The 18013-nt window shown below is 37.5% G+C and overlaps 1 protein-coding gene across 3 annotated transcripts in view; it reads left to right on the plus strand.

The window, feature by feature from the left end:
- PARD3B (par-3 family cell polarity regulator beta) overlaps positions 1 to 18013 on the plus strand; it is a 394146-nt gene that overhangs the window by 10713 nt on the left and 365420 nt on the right. For all 3 annotated transcript variants that reach the window (XM_038141819.1, XM_038141820.1, XM_038141821.1), the window contains exon 2: positions 12205 to 12306. In XM_038141819.1, coding sequence (XP_037997747.1) covers positions 12205 to 12306 — 102 coding nt within the window. The remainder of the gene's footprint in view (positions 1 to 12204; positions 12307 to 18013) is intronic.

An 18013-nucleotide genomic window follows, 5' to 3' on the forward strand; every position in this document is an offset into this window, starting at 1 on the left:
GTTTTAAATTTAACTTTTGAGTGGTGAGTTTGAATCATGTATTTTCATGATGTTTGAATTCATATTGAAAGATACAAGCTACAGTTTAATGATCAAACTGTTAAATAGTGTTGTAAGCTGAAGCACACTTAATGGATTTTTAGGCTCTTTTTCTTGGAGTTTTCAGTGTGTTTTTGTTTTTGAGCCTGAAGTCATAGTTAGTGTAAGGGATACCTTTTTGATAATGCAGCCAAAACTGTAGCAGGTTCTGTAGGAGTACAAATCACTCACTTTGTGAGCATCAGCCCAGTAAATTCTGATGTTACTTTTTTTTTTATTAACTGACATTGGCAATGTCCTTAGTAACCATTTAAAGAAGAGAATGAACTGCTTCATTGCGCGTGCTGGTTTCCTTTTCAGGCACTGCATATGGTGATAAAACATAGTGGAAATAGATCTAATTACTTTGCTGAAAAGCTTTCAGCATCTTGTGGCTGATCTTGTCAGCGACCGGCCCTCTACCTGGTTTTGTGTGTGGGAGTAGGGAACCAGACCTGATCATCCCTTACTGGGAAAGGAGCTGTTTCTCTGCAAGTCCTATTGACAGTGCATTGTGCTAAAATGTTCCTATAACATTCTTAGGGTTGAGCATTCTTGTGAGTAATGGCTATGTTATGTCCACTTAGCTGTAGGCATTTTCAGTAGATCTTTGTTTAATTTTACTTCTTATTTCTGTTGGTGCTTGAGCATGGCATAATATGTGGAGCTAATGTGTGTGGGTACTGTTCTGGAGGCCAAAGAGAATGAATGAGGTAGCTGACAGCAAAGTAAATTGGCCTCATTTGTGTCAGTGATGGATGGCGTCAAGCTGCAAATGAAAATGAAGGTTATAATGGCATCTCAGGACTGATGCAAAATATATGCAAATACAGCATTTAAGTAAGTTTGCTTACCAGCTGTTTTCATTTTTACTTTATTGTGGGGTTGTACTGGCTGGATTAAAGTTGTGTAAGGAGGGTTTTTTTTCCTTGCAACGTGTGGGTTGGAGAAAGTTGCTACCAAACAGTAACTGGAACATGTGCCTCAGGTGTAATTTTTCACATTTGGGCTAAATCTTGTACTTGACCTACTTTAACCCACCTGGCTGTTAGTTGTTTTGCAGTGGCTTTGGTGCTGCCTTCTTTCTTCCTCTGAAACCTGTAAAGATGTTTCTTCCCAGCTCTTTTGTGATTCTGTTTTCCAGAAGACACTTGGAATAGCAGAAGAAAGCAGCCCTTTGGGATGAAGGCAGGGCAGGGCAAACCCTTAATACATTAGTAGTATTAAATTTCAATGAAAAAGTGGATAATGTCACTCTCTTCACTGTTTATCTGGCCAAAATCCCCTTCATGCGTTGAGGTTAGGCATATGGCATTACGTTTTGATGATGTAACTATTCTGGCATGTTCTGTATTTCAGTCAGGTGAAGGTGGAAGTTGTTCTCAGGAGCCTTGTTTGGGTTTCATCCAGTTCCATCACTTGGCTTTGGCAATATGTTTAAAGGTAGAGGTTGTTTCAGCTGTTCACCACGTGAATTTGCTGTATCTTGGAAGTCAAATACTAAAACTTACCGATGTTGTACTGTGATGATATAAGTTTCATTAATATAGCACAAAATATGGCAGATTAAATATGGCAGATTATATCTGCCACAGTGTAATATTAAGCTGCTAAATATTTGCATTACTTCTTAAACTTCCAGATTATTTTCTTTCGAACAATAGTCAGAACCACTGAAGCTGGCTAGGCTTTATGGAATTAGGCAGTGCGTGACTGTTAGTTGTGCTTTCAGAATATTATTGACCCAATTGTGTTTTCTCCTGAGAAGTAAAGGGAGGAGGGAATCTGGTTTATTTAGTGTTTCACATGAGAATGAAATAGGTTACAGCATCATCTAGTACTGACCTGCAAACCTTGCTCCAACACCTGTATGGTTAAATCCCTTTGTTTCCTTCCCTGCACAGCCAATTTTGAGTCTATTGCTTTCCACTACCACCCTTTTTTTTTTTTTTTCTTTTTCTTGTTTTTCCCCCTTTTTGTTTTCATTTGTAATGAACTTACTTCTGCCTCACAGGGAGTCTTCTTACATCTTCCAATGCTTTGATAGTTTGAAACTACCCTGGCTGTCTCAGCGTCTTTATAGCACTGGGCCTATGATTGTCCCTTATGGCTTGATTTTGGAAGACAGTCACTGAATGTACTGTGAAAGGTCATGTATTTTCTCTGAGTGAGGAGAGAGACCCCAGCTCCACACTTAACTCCTCTCTAAGGAGAGCAGTGACCCGTGCCCGCCAGGAGGTTTTCAGAGACCATGGGGAGGGTTGATTGAGGTTCATATGGGCAGTGGCACCAGTGGGAATTGGTGGCATTTCTGATATGCACCAGCTTTGGACGTGTGAGAAGAGAGTGGTAGTCTGACTGGTCCTACTGACTACAAATCTAGCAGTCTTAGGCAAAATTCCTCCCCAGTCTCTGGTTGGTGATTGACTCATGCAGGAAATAGGGTGGTACTGCAGCAGGAAAGTCTTGCTGTTCTCTGTGGAATTCCAGAAAATAGCCAATGGCTTTCTGTGAGGAATTAAGGATATGCTCCTATAGTTTACTACGATTCTTTTCTCACTTGAGCTTTGCCTAAAGCTCAGTTTATGTTAAAGTTTGACAGGATTCCAACATGCTTGGTCTGCATTGTCTTACAGGCTTTTGTATTCAGTTTTGTTTAGAGTCTGGTGTTACTCAATCACATCTTTGAAGCTCTCAGCTGCTTCTGATAAGCAGTCCTGTGTCAGCTGCAAATGCATTAATCACTTTATCAAAGAAAGGCCCAACAGTTGTAAATAAAACAATCTTAGATGGTTTCTAGATGCAGGGCTGAAGTGCTGGCTGCCCTTGGAGATGCAAATCATTTATCATTTTTTGTTGAAGATCTGGTATCCTTCAGTGCTGAGTTTGTAACAGACATGAATTGTGTTGAATTGTGTTAATTTGCAGCCAGCCTCATTTTTATCTGTAGCTATACTGAATGATTTGAATTTAAGGGATTATCAGTTTTTGTTGGCAAAATAACAGTATTGTTCACTCACTTAACCTGGACTTCACTTTTGAAATACACTACTCTTATACCCATGCCTTTCTTACTTTTTTTCCCCTCTCATTTCTGTGTGAAAAATAGCAGTTTGGAGGAGTAGCTTTGTAGTTCTGTCTGCCCACTTAATGCTGGATTTTAAGAAATCATGGCTGTAGTCTTTAGTTCCCCATGTTACCTTTAGGTAATCAAACAAAAAGTCAGACTCGGTGCTAATTAATTACTCACCAGGTGCCTGGAGCTGAGAAGCATTTTGCTTATTAGCATAACAATACTACTCTGAATATTGTAGATAATATTTGACATGGAGGACTCGGGATATGAAAGGTAAGTCTTAAAATCTTGTGGGTTTATTTAGAGGTGTTTTGTTCTGGAACTTGTGTGTTCGTTTGCCCAAGGTTGAGTCTTTTGTGTTTCTGCAGTGTTGAAGCTGTCTGATCTAATGGACTTGAAAAGCTAAAGGATATTCTTAGTTTATAACTGAAGATCAGTTTGCACTTATATTCTTACATTTGTATAGTTATCTTGGATTCAGTGTCTGGCATAGAGTGTGCTCCACTTTTAACTGAGGCTTTGAAGGGAAAGTTTTGGCTGGTTGTTACAAGTGCAGTGTGTAGACCTCTGTCTAAATGTGTATCTCCAGCTTTCTTTGTAAAACTAAAACAGGCATACATGGTCTTTTTAAATGTTGGAGTGTAATGTAAAGGTGGGCTATGTGATCTTCTGCTGATATATTCTCTGCATCCTGCTTTATTCAGGTAATATTCAGACAGCTATATTCAGAGTGGTTTTTCATTCACATTCAGATTCAGTATAAAATCAGAATGCTCTTGTTTTTGAGGGGTTCTGGTGCTGCAAGTCAAGGACAAGTTGGAGTGTCAGCTGACATAATCTGGGTCTTTTTGGATTTATATATCTGTGCTCTGACAAACAGAGAATTCCATGATAGGGAGATTAGGAGCAACTTTTTCTGTTTTCTTCCTCAGATTGAATATGGAAGATAGGTATTTTCCCCCTCTGCATATTCAACTGTCGGGATAAACCAACTCTCTCCTCTTTTTCCTTTCTGATTACAGTGAAGTACCTTCCCTGCCTAGTGGAAAATGAAGACTTTATTATTAGTACGTAGTCCTAGTAATTTCTCAAAACATAATAATTTAAAGATGGCTAAAGGACAGGAAATCTTCTAGTCTCACTTTGCCAGAACTATCTCTGAGAGCCAGAAGAGACTCACTGTCCTTCCTTCTGCTGTGACCTACAGTATGCAAGTGTCAAGTGACTCAAGTGGGAGAGCCCTTTTCGCTGCGCTCCCCTTGTTTTATACCCTATATGAGGAACTTCCAGTGTGTTTGTGTTCTGTGGTTTGTCTACTAGGGTCTCAGGCCATGATCTTTACCTTCAGATATTCTGGGTTCCTCTGGTGACTAGGTATTGACTAATGGTATTTTGGACCATTTAGCATGTCGATGATAAAGCTGGTGGTGAGCTGTACTTGTGCTGTGTTAGGTCTCATTCCAAAACTAAAGGGAGGCTCTGCTTTTTGGTTGTTCACTGTGCCTGGGAAGAGCAAGAGAAGATTTTTCTGCATTTTTAGGGATTGGTAACAGATTGTTTTTGTCGCAAATCTGTGGTAGTCCACTGGCTTCATGCATGAATTGTTTGATTGTCTGTTGTGCTCTTGCCATCCTTTAGGGCCAGCAAGGCAGTGTGACCAGACTGTGCAAAAACTGCAAGTGCACTGAGATAAACTCAGTGTTTCTGACAAAGATGAATGTTTCTCTGCTGACCCAATCTTATTAGTTCCCCTTTTGACATCAGGTTTTTAGTGCCTTCAAAGACAGGAACTTTAAAAATTGAGTATTTAAAGTGATCTTATGTAAATTACTGTATTTTCAGAACTCCTTTTCTACTTTCTACCATTTGGCTATATCACATCTCATCATGATTTTGAAAAAACAAGTGCTTGAGGGAAGAATACATTTTCGACAACTAGTAATAATAGATAAAATGAATAAATCTGAACAAAAATTTAGTACATGTCAAAATACATAGAATGAGATTTAATTTTTTCAGTAGCTTGTTTACAGGGAACAGTTTCCTCTACTATAGTTTGAAAAGAGATCCTTCTAAACAGTAGGAGAAATTATGTTGTTTTGAAGAAAATAATCTTTAATTCACCTCATACTGGAATATTTAATTTATTCCTTTTAGGAGTAAAATTTCTTCTATGTTATCTGTGTTCTGTGTGAAGAAAACTTCCTAACCTATCTAAAAAAATCAAAATGTGTGCTTTGGTCAGAAGCAAAGGATCATGGGTATAACAGCTTAGACTGGCGTTAACTTCTTGTGATCATGTTTTGGCATGAGGTTTGAAAGCTTGCTAGACCTGCTAAATTTCTTGTGAAAAGCGAAGAGCTTTGTCTTCCATGTACTCACAAGTTTGATTGCTAGCAATGAACTTCTTTCTGTTCCCCATCACCCTGCCAGTTAAGGGTGAATTCCTCTCCGAAGATCCTTTCTTGTGCAGCTTTATTTTTATAGTAGTTTATTTCATCTGGAGGACAGATTAGGAAGCATCCCTTACAGTCACCTTTCTAAGACTATTTCTGCTGTATGGCCTTCTGTGTTTTCTGTAGCTTTATATCTGGATGCTTAAAAGCAGTTTCTCTCGGAGCAGACTGCCTTGTCCTTTGCCCTTGCCTCAGCTTTAATTTCTGTCCTTGAGCTCGCTCAGTATAGATCTTTCTTTAATATTAATAACTTGAGAGAATGTGTGTCACTCCAGCTGGTAGAAGGCTATAAAGAAGTTTTATCTTCTCTCTAGCATCTTGCAGCATTTTCACTTCTAATACAAGCAGAGTCAGAGTGTTGGTGAAGGAGAACAATAGCACTATGAAATACACAAGGGATTTTTTTTATTACCTCACTGTGTTGTAGCATGTTTCTCTTCCTTGTATTATCTTAAAGATTTCTGCTGCTTTTGAATTTCTAACTGGAAAGGGTTAAAAATGTGTTGGTTAATGTTATGCTATAAAAACAATGTAATTAATTAGAGGTAAGAATTTATTTTTTCAGCAGTGAGACCTAGAAATATGAGCTTGTAACGTCCTCTGTTATGTGTAATGTAAACTAAACTCTGGAAGCTTCCTGAGCAGTGAAACCTAAATATTGCTTTATCTCTATTTTTTGAAGTTTATGAAAAGAAGACCCAATTTGTACTCAGTTACAAGTGTGTGTGTGTAAATGGATATATGTGTGTATGAAGTAGAAGTATATTCATGTACTTCATATAGGGAGGCTTATTCAGATCAGGTCTGTGCCAGGAATTGCTGCATTCAGTAATGTCTAGAACAGACTTAACCTCTTGTGCAGATAGCTGTTCATCTTTGATTTTTACAGAAGCTTCTTGTGGCTCCTTTTATTCCATAAAAAAGTTATGTCTGTAACCTATGATATTGTATGCAATGATACAATTCTACATTTGTACGTATGAGGAGAGTAGAAGTGGTGGTTGTTTGCCTGCTGTAAGGATGGGGTGTGATGAGTATTGGGGCATTTGGTTTTTTCCTTGGGGTTTCTCTTAGGCTGTACAAGGACATCAATGCATGCATGCTGTGTTGTTGTTCAGCTCCAGATTGTGCTAGTCTGTAGTGTGCAACGTTTGCTTTGTGATCAGCTCTTGATATTAGAAATTCAGTATTCATATTGCTGTAAAAACAGAGCCCCACCTCTGCTATAGCTGAAGATGACACCCCTATTGGTGGCAGTTGCGATTAAGTTTGAATAAAGTACCACTTCAGGCTTGTTTGGAGGTGGTTTTGGTAAGGAAACCAAAAATGCTTAAGGCTCTTCTAATTCAGTGATAAACTTTGAGAAGGATTTCGAGATGGAGTTTGGGGCTGTGACCAATCTCATCTGTATGTTCCTCTCCAAGTTGCTTTTTGTGCTCTGCTCTCCAAGCTGTGGTCTGAGAGTAACTAATACTTAGTGCTGTGCTGTTTGGCTGTGCGTAATGACGCACTGTGTGGCCTTAAAGTGCTTATAGAAATCATTAAACACTACTTAATATATTGAAGTAATGCATCACGATGCAATTTATAATCTAAAAATAATTAAGTGGTAGAACACCTCTTTTACTGACCTTAACCTAAAATATCCCGTTATCAGAAAATGTTTTATGATTATGGGATTTTTAAGTTTTACTTTTACACTATGTGACAGAAAACAGTGTGGCCAAAGGCCACTCCTTCCCCTAAGTTTCACCTAGCATTTATTCCATTGTTGTGTATGTGGAACAGGCGTACATGATTTCCATTTTTATGCTGTATTTCATTGAAGTCTGTTTGCTCTAGTGAAGCATTGATGTGGAGGTACTTCAGAAATATCAGCACAAGGAGTAATTTTAAGTCAGTCCTATTTCTGATTTTTTTTAGTGCATTCTAATGTTACTATATTAAATTAAAAATTCCAGTAGAGGGTTTGCTATTAATTTTATGTGTTCTGCACAGTGGAACAAAATACAGCATCAAACAATAATTAATTGTGAAATCATTAAGTGGTGGTGTTTATTTTATTGATGGTCAGCTGAAACATATTTAAACCTGTTTGGATTCTCTTGCTCATTAACAGCCAGAAATACCCTGTGTGGACTGTAACATTTATTAGGTATGTTGCTTAGCTTTCAGAAAAGGAGACTGGTACTTTTCTATTTGAGTTGGGAACAAAAAGAATCAAGAATGCACTCTCAACTTTTTGATACATTAAAAATGTGAATCTATGGATTTATTTAAAAACCTAACAATAAATGGGAGTGCTTTAATTCTAAATTGATGGTTTTTCAATTGAGTGTGTGTTGACTGAAAATAAATGTGTAGAAGAATTCTTGAACCTGTTTTAGACTATTTGAACAGTGATGGTGTTGCATTAGGTGGCAACAGCTAAGTCAGGATTCTGTGACAAAACGAATGTCAAGCCCATTTTTTAAAATTTATGTCACTTCTCTGCCTACATTGCACTTGTGCATTCGTGTGACCTGGCTTTAATTTAACATTTGGTAAATATTTGCATAGTAATTCCTAAAGTGTTCTCCCACACATAAAGGAAATGATGATAAACAGCTTTTAAGTGGCTTGATGTTAAACGCAAACATGACTTGCACCCTAAGGTAAAATGCACATCAGAGTAACTGTTCAATATTCATTTGCCAAGTGCTGTTATGAATTATACCAGGTAACTTAGTCATACATCTTCTTTACGTAGATTTTTACAAGTTTGTACCTCAGCTGAATTTCTGCCTAAGGGTTATGTACTGTGCTGTAAGAGAGCTTCTCCCCACTTGTGGTGCTAGAAGTTTTTGGAACTGTAGTTTGTGTTTTCTTCAAGATGAACTTTCTAAGAGGAGAGCATTTAGAAGCACAGATAGATTCAGGTAATGATACATGGATGCTGCCCAGTGCTTCCAGGCTCTAGTAGTGTTTTATTTTTATGAGTTTTTTTTATTTTTCAAAACTTGAGTATTTCTTTTTAAGCATGTCAAGTTTTAGTAATGATGATTAAGAAGATACAGTGAAGACTCATTCTAGACACTGTCATTCATTAGAATAAGATTTCAATGTCAAGCTAGAGAAGCTTAAAGAAACAACCATCAATCATCTAAAAAAACACCCCAAATCCTGTCCTAGTATTTTAGAATACAGTTGGTAGTGTGTAATCCGTAGATTCTCAACAAGTGCCTTCTCAGTAAGTATGCTCTTCATCAATCTCTTCCCTGATCAAAAATGGAGTGTCATCCAGCATTTGCTGCTTTCAACAAGTGGTAGGCGTTATTTTGTTGAAGCTGTTTGGTACTGACCCTTCACACAGTCTGTCATCTCTGTTACTGGATTCTGACTTCGACCATTCAGAAGACACTGTAGAATCAGCCAACTCTGTTTTACAAGACTTCCAGTCATACACTTCGTAGTTGATAAAGGTACTCTGTTACTTTAGAAGGGCAATCTCCTGCCTAGGAGTTTTAAAACACACGGAAACGTGAAGTGATGTTGATGCCCCTTTTGATTGTTCTATCATAGTAAAGCATAAGAACCTTAAAATAGGACAGTCCTTTTCCTGAGCAAGTTTTGTTTTCTCTGATAGTGATTCTTGGATGTACCATGGTTATGTTTTGGACCCGTTCTACTCCTTTTGAGCTCTAAATAATGTGCAAAATGTGAGTTTGTGCATATGCATGTGGATACAGTGCTGTTTGGAACTTTAGATTCTCAACTTTTACATCTGCTGTTAGTTAATAGCTTGTTTTAAGTAATGAGTTTTCTAAAATATTAATGTTTTATTTAGTGAAGCTGTCTGGACTCCTGGTGCAAGCAAAGACATGCAGAAGAAATGGATATATAGATTTTAGTTGATGGTTTTTTGGTTTTTTTGGTCGTTGTTTGTTTGTTTTTTTGTATGGATGTTTTGTATCCAATGCATGGCAGTGTTTGCAGTTCACTGAAAGAAGAGAAAATGTTCTCTGACTTTGAAATCTTTTTTGAATGGCCGAGTGCGTTTGCTGGTCAGATGAACCATTGTTACTTTCGTGACTGTGTGGGTGATAACCTGGGCTATCCAGCAGTAGTTACTATTTGCTTCATCAAACAAGTTTATGAAAAGCTCCCTGCTCCCAGCATGGGTTTTTAACTTTCAGGGATGAAGTTCATGTAAGCTAATAGAAGCCATTCACATTTTTATTTCTGAGGCAGCAAGTATTGGGTCTTGCTCTAGTCTATGCTGGTTATTTTAACTGGGGAGTCCTTGAGATCTGAAGGCTGTAATGTGTTCATACTGTGTGTACCTGAGCCACAGTATGTGTCAAAGTCATTAAGTATTTTCCTTCAAAGCAAACTGTGAATCCTGCTCTGTTTTAGTTCTTGTATTTCAGTGTGAATTGTCATTGTTTTCTTTTAAAGAATCTTACATTGGCTACACTTGTTCCAAAAGATTGGTGAGGAATGGCATCTTCTGTTCTTTGAGACTTTTGAGATGCTCTCTTGATATTGCCATTAACAAAAATAATTAAGTTACTGTTTTTGCTGTGGCTCAAAGTAAAAGAGGGTTAAGAATTTGTTAAATTTAATGTAGTTTAGGATGGCTGTGTGTCTTGAGCTTGTGTCCTGCCAACTTGCATCATTCTATTGGGACAATAGGGTTTTACACTTGTTTTTTCTTTGTTTCTGTTTCAGTCACACATCTCTGTTGGTACAGTTGCCAAATCACAAATAGAAGTGAAAACTGAAAGCAAAATATTCTAATCAGCTGTGTATTTTTTAACTTAAGCTTTATTCTTAACACTTCAACAGCATAATACAGCAGGTTTTAATGTATCTTTAGCCAAATAGGTTAGCCACAGAAGTTTGCCCAGTTAAGAGAAGTGATTTTCAATTATGCTGTTTTAATGCTGCTAACTATTAAAAGCTTTGCGGTTGCATTAGTTAAAAGGTTCAGGAGGAACATTGGTAGCTACTGATGTATTCTGGTTTTAGAGTGTCATGTTTTGTAAGTTTATTGGTAGGGTCAAACTACACTCTTTTTTCAAGGTAGCTGCATTAGGTAAATTCTATAATCTAAATTAACCTGCTTACGTGAGGGTATGTTTCTTTTCTGCGTTTTCATCTTAGAATTTTATGGTTATGGTAAAAATACCTAAGCCCTGGGCTTAAAGATAGAAATTTGAGCTGTAATAGTTGCCCACACTTTGTTACTTTTTAGAGAAAAAAGTATATTAATTGATATTCTTAAATTTTTTTATTTTGAGTATGTGATACCTAGAATGAACAAATATTTGCTGTTTCACAAATGGGTGGTTTCATTGCAAAATGAAATAACTATAGTAAGAGGTAAATTAGTGCTTAAATGGACATGTTACAAGTTGACATACTTTTAGATGCTTAGTTTTGTGGCTGTTATGCAGCCATACTATATCTAGTTACTTAACCCTCAGTTGCAGGTCATCAGTGGTCATCTTTTTTTGTCCATTTCTGAAACATTTTTCAAAGCTATGTGTGTGCATGCCGCTTCCCTGGCCCTCAGTTTTAGCATATTCTGGCCACTCTCCATAATATTTGATGGAGTACTCAAATATGCTTTATAATCCTAACCAGGCATACTTGCTTTCTTCATTGTGCTGTAGCGGATGCAATGTTCATCAGTGCTGCTAGCACAGAATACTCACACACGTCACTGTGACTCACAGAGCTGCCACATGCTCATTAAACCACAAGAACTGGTCCTAGGAGGATAAGTCTTAACTAAGGCAGTTCAGACATAAATACCACTTGGAAGTTGTGTACACAGGTAGCTGCTATAGTGGCTACACACCACGCGTCTGCTCTCGCATTTTTTATTTCCTGTCAGGGAGAATTTGCTGTTGAGCAGTACACTCTGAGCCTTTTGACTTCAGGGTCAGTGGAATGATGGCTGAACTCCTGGTTATTGAAGTGAAGGAGTTAATAATGTATGAAGAAAGCATTAATTTTGGACAAGTAATCTGATCCCTGTTAATACGGTATACAGTGTTACATTGGAATTTGAGAGTATTTATTTGTGAAAGCAAACTGGAATTTACTTATTCATTTGGGATTTTTTTGCCACAATAGGATTATCTGCCTCCTCACAGAAAGAAATGATGGATGTGTTTTATATATCTAAAAATATATATATTTTTAGATATATAAAACTCCACAACCCGTCAGGAGGGGTGCATGTCCATCCATATGTATGTTTATTTATTTGTGCTGATAATAACCAAAATATTCTATCTATAAAGTATTGTAAAACAAAAAGAATTTAAAAATTATTTTAAATTTACTATTCAAATTAAAGATTGATAAAGAAATTAAAATGTATGTTTTAAAGATTTTTTTGTGTAGTGGTCTGTAGGTATTGCCTTGTTTTTCATCTGTAGTTTTCATTTGCTCTCAGTTTCAATTTTGAGTTGTGGCTCCAGTCTTCTACCTGGTGGCTATAGAGGGAAGTAGGTGGAAAATAAGTGGGACGCACAACTGCTATGTCTGACAGCACTGGAATCATGCAAGGGTAGGTTAAGAAGTCTTGTATCTGTCTTTCAGGATCCAGCTTCCTGGGTAAATATTCACCACCTGGAGTATACAGATGGAGGAATCCTGGACCCAGATGATGTGCTGGCAGATGTTGTGGAAGACAAAGATAAGGTAATGCTTGCATGAAAATGTTATGTGTCTTTTCAAATAACAAATGCTGCTTTCTCCTTTCTTGGATATATGGCAGGTGAAGTGGATGTTAAATATTCTTAAATACTTCTGCCCATAAGTGCTGTAACTCTCCCCTTCTGGAGTTGAGTGGGGGAGTGGGAAGCATGACCCAGGCAGTGAGAAGAGAAGCCTAGCAGTTCACTTTGGGCTCAACCTTTTCAAGCAATTCTCTGGTTCCTTTTATTTCTATATTCAAATACCGTGGTGAAAAATGTGGGTTTTACAAGACTTTTTTTTTTCTTTTTTATGCCACTTAAAAATAAATGCCATATGAAATATCTTCTATAGTCTCTTCCTTTGCATGGAATTAAGTTTTTGAGAATCATTCAAAAGTCATGGTTGAGTGTGGCAAAATAGACAAATCCTGTGATGATAATAACAGCTACTTCAACTGTTAAATTTTGGGAGCAGCTCCTATGATTTGCTACTGAAAGTCTTAGCAGGCCACTTACTCATTTTAAAAGCTGTGAGTCTCTAAATTTCAATTAAAATAAGACAAATTTCTTGTCTGGGTAGTAGTAACTGCAGAGAAACCTCTTTTAATTTTATTTTTAATTATCAGAAAAATTTAGTTTTGGGAAACTTATTGGTGACTTATTCAGCATAGAGAAGGAGGGGTATTATTTATAAAACTTTGCTGATTTTATCTTTCTTTTTTTCCTTCATAAAATTGGAGTAAAAAAATTAATGGCTTTAAACTGAAGATCCAAATATGGGATATGCCTGTGCTTTTAGACAAATTGCTTTGTCTATTTAAAGTGCCATATGCTTGATGACTTAAAAAATAATTTAGTATATTGCAAACAGAATTGCTAGTTTTGTATGCTGTGTTGATTCTTCAATGACTTAATAGAAAGCACAACACTTTGCTTATGATTAATGGGATGCTGCTTCTTTGTATCTTAGAAAATTGTTTGGAGTGTACTTCAGTGTCATTTTGGGGTGGTTTGTGTGGGAATTTTTAAAAACAGTGGAACTCTGTTTGTTATATATTCTTTTTATCATATTTGTGTTTCTTGCTTGTCCATATTTACTGAAAGTATACTTAAGACACCTTAAGACTTTTTTTTCCCAGGAGTATTTGGAGACAAAGGGACTGAGTTCTGAAATTGAAAAGCTGTGTATAAAGAGTAAGACCATAAGCATAAGATGTCATAAAGTGAGATATTACATCAAAGAGAAATGTTTTGCTGGTCTCATTAGTTAATGAAAAATAGTGCTTTTACTCAGGATTTTCTCTAAAGTACTGATAGAGGAGCTCTTGTGGAAATGTGAGCATCAATGTGCAGAATATTTGATATGCCATGTAGTTTTTAACTTGTGACCAGAGTCTTTGCTATACCTTGTTGGTGGCTGAGTATGTGTAGCTGAACAAGCTTTTAGGTCGCAGCTGTGGGTCTAAGCTTCCTCAGTTAGGACAGTGCTAAGTGAGGCTCTGAGGCTGCCTCAGGGAAAACTCGCTGGGAAACTTGCATCTTACTCTTTGAAGTGGTCTGGTGTGGTTTAGGAATACAGCAAACTCCTCAATTTCTCTTCCTCTGATATCTCAATTACATGGGATGTATCACTATCATCTTATTTTCTTCAGAGTGGCCTGGTGAAACAGGGATAAGAGACTTGCTGAACAGAGGAGCTGCAGTGAAAAATCAGATTTTTTGATTAAAGTAAGGGAGAATGTTATAAGGGATCTGCTGGTCTGAAAGGTTGAAGAATTCTTTCATTTGAGAGTGGAATTGAGCCATAGCATGTGTAAGGAGCTGTCCATACTACCTACTTACAAAGTTTGATATGATCTGATATCAAAGAACCAGCCTTATAAAAGGCTTACAAATGGTTTTGATAGCTTTACTGTGGCCTGTTACTCTTTGAGCCTTCACCAGTGTTATTTCACACTGAGACTCTCTACTAGGGGATCTTTAAGCTTTGCGAGAAAGGGGAGGAGATACTCAGGTCAGATTGACCTGTCATCTTATTTGGTGTTTAAAGTCCCTGAATAGATGAAGGAGGTTTTTGGTACATTTATCTGGCTCTGCTTGTCTTTGGTTATGATTATCTGTGTATACAGTAAATGAATAGGCCACAGGTTTGTTGCTCCCTTGTCCTTGTCATCTTTGCTGTGCATCCAAGCCAGTGACATAGTTTCACATTAAATCAGTCACTCTCTATAAAAATAAGCTTTCACTTAACCTCAGTGCCTTTAACCAAAGGTGTGTTTGGCACTGCTTACCATCAAACTCTCCTTCAGTGGCAGAGGAAACACTGCTGCTTCTTGAAGAGATAATCTGCTCTAGATCATACTTTGATAGCAGTAAATTAGCACAGTTTCTTCAGAGGAAAATGTCTTTGCTAATCTATTGAATTCTTTCTTTGTGACAACAAAACAGGGAGAGTGCTATCAGATATAATTTATTTGGAATTTCAAAAGCTTTTGACAGTCCTTAACAATAGACTGTTAAGGAGGCGCAACTACTCATGAGGTAAGCAGCAAGTGCTGTGGTGGGTTAGTGAACAAATGAGAGGGAGTTAAAAAATGGAGCAAACGGTGAAGTTCCGACCCTGAAGTAATGGCACTGGAATGTGTAATGCCCATCACTGGGAGTGGCAGTGGTTTTGAGCTTTGCTTACCTTAACTTCCTGACTTCCTCTTGAACTCCAGATTAATCAAAGTTCAACTGTGCTGCTGTCAACTACACAGTTATGCTGGACAGAGTGGCATTTTTTAATTGCCTGTAAAACAGATCTAAATTAGTATTACCTGTGCTTGGTAACATGTCATGTGAAAATGCTTTGGAAATTCTGCTGGCTGGGTCCCTCTTGCTGCTGTTGCCTCACCAATAACCTGTGACCTAAATTAGATGCCCAAAGCTAGTTGACATAGTTTTGTAGAATAGCTTTAAAATAGCTTGTTTTCAGTGCATTATCCAGCAATTGGTTCATGTCCTGATAATCTGAATGATGAATTAATTAAAATCCCCAAATTTTGTCAGTTGAATAAGAACATGCTATTTAAATTGTCTGATTTTAATGTTGAAGTTATAAATGGAGTCCTCTTTGTCTACTGTTCTTAACAGATCTCCCACTTTAAATGAATTCTTCAGCAAGAAAATATTCTGAGAAAATATCTTTACTGTCTAAAAGATGGAGTACAAAATGTTAGCTTTCATCGCGTGGTGTACATGCAGCCATGTGCTTGGCACATGTCTGAAATGCATAAACTTAATGTAACCATCTAGACTTCCTGCTGGTGTTTATATGGAATCATGTTTTCATATACTAGCAAACACCTGGGGAGGCTAAGAGGATGTAATAAAAGCCTGAGTTAAGTTAAAACTTGCTACGCTTATAGGACAACAAGCTTCCTCGATCAGAACAGTTCTGCTTTCTGAATAAATGTAGAGGTCTACAGGAAAAATACACTTTCTATCAAACTTTTAAATCTGTATATGTGTTCATATTTTGACAGGATTAAATACAAGCAAAACATGTTTACAAGTGTACTTTTTCAACAGAGCCCTTCTGAAGTAGGAGATGATAGTCTGCTCTCAGGGTGCTGGGTTTTTCTATGGGTTGTTTTGAGTTTTTTTTTGGTAGGGTTTTTTCATCTGTTTGTTGGCTTTTGTGTCTTTTTCTTGTTGCTTGGTACTTTTTGGTTTTTGTGGGTTTCTTGGGTGTTGTTTTGTAAGACTCTGTTTGCAAGGGCAGTATTGCAGTAGCTACAGTTGAGCCAACAAAGCTGCTGAACATTTTTCTAAAAATACATTTTCTCATCAGTGCTGATGGCAAAAGATTAGGCATGTCATCCTAGGAGGTGGTGTGGGTTTAAGCTCTCCGGAGACTTCTTTGTTGGCAGCTCTGCTGCTAATGGTGGGGGGTGTTTTGTGGTGTGGGGTGGTTTTTTTAGGAGTGGAAGGAATAAAAAAACTAAGTCATTGTGATGGCCAGTGTGCTGACACTGAAATAGCAGGATACCTATATGATGTTAGAAATGAGTTTTTTCTCGGGTATCCTCTTTGTTAAATATAGATGAGTAGGGGTTTTTAACAGCAGCAGAAGCTTTTGAAGGACACAAAGCAACGTCAATGAAATGCTGAAATAGTGACACTGTATCAAGATTTGTAGTGACTGCAACTGTCATTCAGGTGTTTCTAATGATGATATCAAGTAAATGCTATGAATTAAGTGTAGCTCAGATACCTATTTTAGCTAAGCATTTAATGAAATATTAAATAGGAAAATCAATGAATTCTTTTTTCTCAGCTCACTACAGCAGAAATGCAGTATTGAAAAAACATGTCTCCTGGATGGTCTCCTAATGCTAGGGAAATCAGCTGCTGGCTGTTCAAAATGGCTTTTGGGCCCATGCATGCTCCTGATAAGGAGCTCAAGATCTGGCTGAAGCTTTTGTCACAGATGCTAAGTAACTCTTTGAAGCCCTGCTTCAGACAGAAGCTTTTGCAGGTAGCTTTAGTTTCAGTGATGATTTTGCAAGTGTGAGGCTGGTTTGGAGAAGATTTTTCAACAAAGCAGTAAAAATGAAGCAGATGTGAACTAAAAGACTGATATAATTATACAAAAGGAATGTTTTTCCAGGTAGAAAAATACGCTGACAGGCGTGTTTTCTGCCAGTGGATTTGGAACTTTTCTGTTGTTTGCAGGCAGGTTTAGTCAGTGGGAGTGATGGCTGTCTGGGTTTAGCACTATAGAGCAGTTATTTTTTGACCTGGGTTTGACTCTGTAGACCTTCAGGGTTGTCATTTTGACTGTGAAAGTGATGGCATACTCTAATGTGCAATGTGTATTTAAGTTGTAATAAGCTAATTTCACCTTTGATCAGTTTCTATTCTATTCAACCATCAAATTCCTCATGAAACAGAAGTAAATTGGAGCCACAGTAACTCTTAGGTAAGTATAGAAGCTCTGACTGAAGACTCTGAGGTGATGAGGAAAATTTCTATATCAAGATGGGTTAATGTTGCATTTTTTCATTGAAAAATGGCAACATTAAGTGAGACATGAGAAGGAGGCTAGTGGATAGAAATGTCTCAGTAGTTTAAATAAAGGGCTGGAGTATTCTGAGGCAGTTTCTCCTCACATGGAGTTCCAGCATTGCTGCTTTAGAAGCTTCCCCTGGATGTTGGTGGCAGAGGGCTCAATGCTGTTTTAAGTTACCTCCCAGTGTGTCAGCAGAGCCTGTAAATGTCACGCTTTACAGCTTTTTTGTTGTATGGCTTGATTCTCAAATATATGGTCCATGCAAATAATGCATACTTAAGTTAGAGAAAAGCTCTAGACTTCTAAGTAATTGAGTGTAATTGAGCTCTCTAGGGCTTTGTAACTTTCTGATAGCTGTGGTGTAGAATAGAGGGGGTTTTTATTCTTCAGTTGGTTGTGCAATAGTATATTGTATTTGTTTGGGAAAAGCAGGAAGAGATGTGAGGCTTCATTACAGCTGAGAATTTTTACCTATTGAAGCTTATGCTGCAGTGGCTTTTTTTTATGCAGACTCCTCTACAAATTACTACATATTAGGAAAGTTTCCCTTGGAGAAGTTTAAAAAATCCCTTTTTTATAAGAATATGGGAGAGGTGTCTGGTAGCACAGAAAGCAGTAGTTTCATGTAACATGGAGGTAACATTGAAAGTCTGCA

This window comes from Motacilla alba, chromosome 7 (assembly GCF_015832195.1).
Source record: "Motacilla alba alba isolate MOTALB_02 chromosome 7, Motacilla_alba_V1.0_pri, whole genome shotgun sequence".
Taxonomy (NCBI): domain Eukaryota; kingdom Metazoa; phylum Chordata; class Aves; order Passeriformes; family Motacillidae; genus Motacilla; species Motacilla alba.